Source organism: Nematolebias whitei, chromosome 9, assembly GCF_014905685.2.
Source record: "Nematolebias whitei isolate Nwh7 chromosome 9, NemWhi1, whole genome shotgun sequence".
In the NCBI taxonomy this organism is placed as follows: domain Eukaryota; kingdom Metazoa; phylum Chordata; class Actinopteri; order Cyprinodontiformes; family Rivulidae; genus Nematolebias; species Nematolebias whitei.
This window is the reverse complement of record NC_056506.1, coordinates 18932500-18935942: the sequence shown is the minus strand read 5'-3', so window position 1 is coordinate 18935942 and position 3443 is coordinate 18932500. Positions and strand designations below refer to the sequence as shown.

Here is a 3443-nt window from a genome sequence, read left to right as displayed (position 1 = left end):
CAGACTTTGTTGTCACTGGCATGCTATTCAAGCAATGATGTATAAAAATGATTAAAACAAGATCATTTGTTACAAAATGAAGAAGCTAAACTAAAAGAACATTCAGCAAAACTAAAAACCCAAATTTTAATTTATTTCTTCAGTAAAATCATTTATTTGTGCTTACATTCTTTTTGTAATTGTGTGTGTGTTGTAAAACTTTAAAATGTTTTAGGTGCTAAACAACCAATGTTCTTCAACTTTAATTATTGTAAATAAGACATCAATGCAAAACCATTTTGTTCTTCCTCCGAACTTTCTAAAAACATTTCTGTTCTGACATTTGCCTTCAAATCATTTTTCTCTTATTAAAACTGTGCTTTTCCTGCAGAAAAGTTTGAAGCTCCTCCTGGACAGACCAGCGTGTTTCTTTTTTTAAGCAGAGAAACAGACTTTCAGATTTCTGCTCATGTTGTCCAGAGGCGTTCCTTTGTTTCCACTGGAGCAGAAGCTGATGCAGGAGCTGCTTTAAATCCACCCAATCAGGCTCCGAGCCTCAGAAAGCCCCATGTCTGGGGGCTTTGGGATTTATTGGTCACTTACGATCATCAACCATCCAAGTGGGCCTCCAGGGATACGACAACAGGCTTGTCAGAAGAGGGACCTTTGGTGATGTCAATTGTGGGTTCACAGGACAGGGCCAGCTGGGGCATGCTGAGGGCTGGTTGACCCAGTGAGGCTACCATAAATAGAAAACCGTTGGTTTGGTGGTGGCCAGTCCTTGCTGCACCCTTCATCACCTTGGTGCAAAGCTTGGAGGAGGATTTAAGGCTGGAGCCTTGTCGAAGGGCTTCACATCCCACCAGGGATCGAAAACATCTGTAAAACTGGGACAAAATACAATGGAGTCATTAGAAATACACCAAGATGATAGGGCTGCTCCATCTCTCTGATTCATTTGCATTATTTATTGAGCCCATCGGGACAATTAATAAGAGAAAGAAGGGAAATTAAGGCAGTGACAATAGCAGGAGTTGAACACCAGGTGGCGATGTTTGCTGATGATGTGTTGGTCTACATGGAGGAGACAGAGAAATCATTTATAGATCTAATGTACCTTTGAAAGAGGTTTGGAGATCTGTTGGGCTATAAGTTAAATATTTCAAAAACACAAGTTATGACTTTGAACCACACAGCACCAGCAAACTTACAGGGTAGATTTAAGTTAAACTGGGAAGCTGAAGGAATAAAATATTTAGGGTAACAGCGACTAAAGACTTATTAGCTCTATTAGACTAATTATGAGCCAATATCCTTGAAGATAAAGGCATATCTACACAGGTGGAGCCTTGTCTAACATTTAAGCCTGAGCTCAAGAGTAAATGCAATTAAGATGTCGGTGCTCCCAAAAATATTGTAACTATTCAGAACTCTCCCAGTTGAGGTGCCAGACTGGCAATTTAGGGAGTGGGATAGGCAGATATACCAGTTTATGTGGCAAGGGAAAAAGACAAGGGTCCACTATAAAACTTTACAATTAAGCAAGGAAGAAGGTGGCATGACACTCCCATGCCTTAAGTATTATTATTATTATGTCTCCCAGCTTGTTCCACTTCTCTACTGGTGTAACGAGGATTACAAAATGGTAACTGCATTTCCTTCACAAGCCCTGATTGGTGATAGGAGCCTGGTGGTCCAGTTGGGGGAGACAAATTGATGGATAAATCTAACATTAAATATTTGGGGGAAGGTGGTTAATCTGACACAAATTGATAAAATGTTGAACTTGTTCAGGTGACAAAGAATTCCCTCCCAACCAAGACTGCACTTTTAAATCCTGGATAAAGAAAGGTCCTATAACTTATCTGACATTTACAGAAAATAACATTTTTCAAAGTTTCCAGTTTATGCAGAACAGAATTGCAAAATAACAGAGTTTACAACAGCTGATACTGAGATTTATAAGATTTTAGAGTCAGCGTATGGGTCAAAGACAAATATTGATTGCTAGGATATATACTGCTTTGTTTACAAATGATAAAGACAATGTGTCTCAGAAGAAGCCAATCATTACTATATGTTCTGGGGGTGTCCGAAATTGAGTACTTACTGGAGAGACATTCATAAAACCTTAAACTTGGTTTTTGGAATTGAAATACCATTTAATTTTGAGACTATTTTGCTGATGCTGCTATCCAGGAACAGAAAACTATTGCAGGCCTGCTTTGTGGTGAGCAAGAAAAATGTTACTAGAAAATGGCTCAACCCAACTCCTCCTACAGTAGAAGAGTGGCTGGATATTTTCTTAGAAATATTCAAGATGGAAAAGTTAACCCATACCCTGAATATCCAAAGAGATCAATGTTACCGAAGTGGATATAACATGTAACCCCAACTAGAGGCGGATTTATATAACTTCTGTCATGACATTTGGGGTGGCTGTGGCTGAGTGGTTAAAGCAGTCGTCCTCCAATGCAAGATTTGGGGGTTCAACTCCACCAGCCGTCACATGCCAAAGTGTCCCTGGGCAAGACACTGAACCCCTCATAGCCTCTGATGTGTGTCCCATCAGTGTATGAATGTGATAAAGCTCTGATTAGTCTCTAGAATGATTTGTTCAATTAGCTTTGTAGAGATCTAGTAAAGTGCTGTATGAATGGGTAAATGAGGCACTGATTGTGGTGTAAAGCGCTTTGAGTATCTCAATAAGATAGAAAGGTGCTATATAAGTACAGTCCATTTACCATTATATATGACTCCTCCCCCCAGCTGCTGAATGATGTAATACTGTTTTGTATTTTTTCCTCTTACCCCCTTTTTATTATTATTGTTTACTTTTTTCTCCTTGTAACCTCCCCTGGTTCTGATGTACATAGTTCTTATCTTTACTATTTTGAGCTATTGAGATGATACATCTTGGGAATATTTGTAAGTTAAGTGAAAACTAAGAAGAATGTTCTATCAGTTTGTTTGTGGGCTCCACTGTAAATAAATGCATTTGTAAAGTTTGAAAATGACTGCAATTGATAAAGATTGGAAAATGGGAAGATGTTTGTAATATGGAATATCTGCTATGGATCTGATCGGTTGGTCTCTCAACGCAATTGATAAAATTTTCTCAGCGATGAGACAAGCTTCAGGCGAGCCAACCTGTCCTGACGACACGCATGCAGCTGGATATGTCTCTGGGAGAACTGGAATGTGAGGTGTCTATCTCTGCTGTCGATCGAGGATGTCAAAATGTGAGTGGGAAAAGTGAAACACCCACATCTGCCTCCACTAGGCTTGGGCATCGTTTGAATTTGAGCAATTCCAGTTCCAATTCCGGTTCCTATCTATTCCTGATTCTGTCATGAATCACGTCTCTGTATTTTGATCTTTATCACTCTGTTCACTAGTTCTGGTTTCTCAGTCCTGTTCTGTTCTTTTCCTCCTCACTCCTTATCTTCTTCTACCTGGTTCTC

The 3443-nt window shown here is 39.5% G+C and overlaps 1 protein-coding gene across 1 annotated transcript in view; it reads right to left on the bottom strand.

Moving 5' to 3' along the window:
* Window positions 1–587: 587 nt before the first annotated feature.
* The window catches only part of tmtopsa (teleost multiple tissue opsin a), a 93176-nt gene continuing 90320 nt past the window's right edge, over window positions 588–3443 (bottom strand). The window contains exon 4 of the mRNA XM_037681531.1: window positions 588–866. Coding sequence (XP_037537459.1) covers window positions 588–866 — 279 coding nt within the window. The remainder of the gene's footprint in view (window positions 867–3443) is intronic.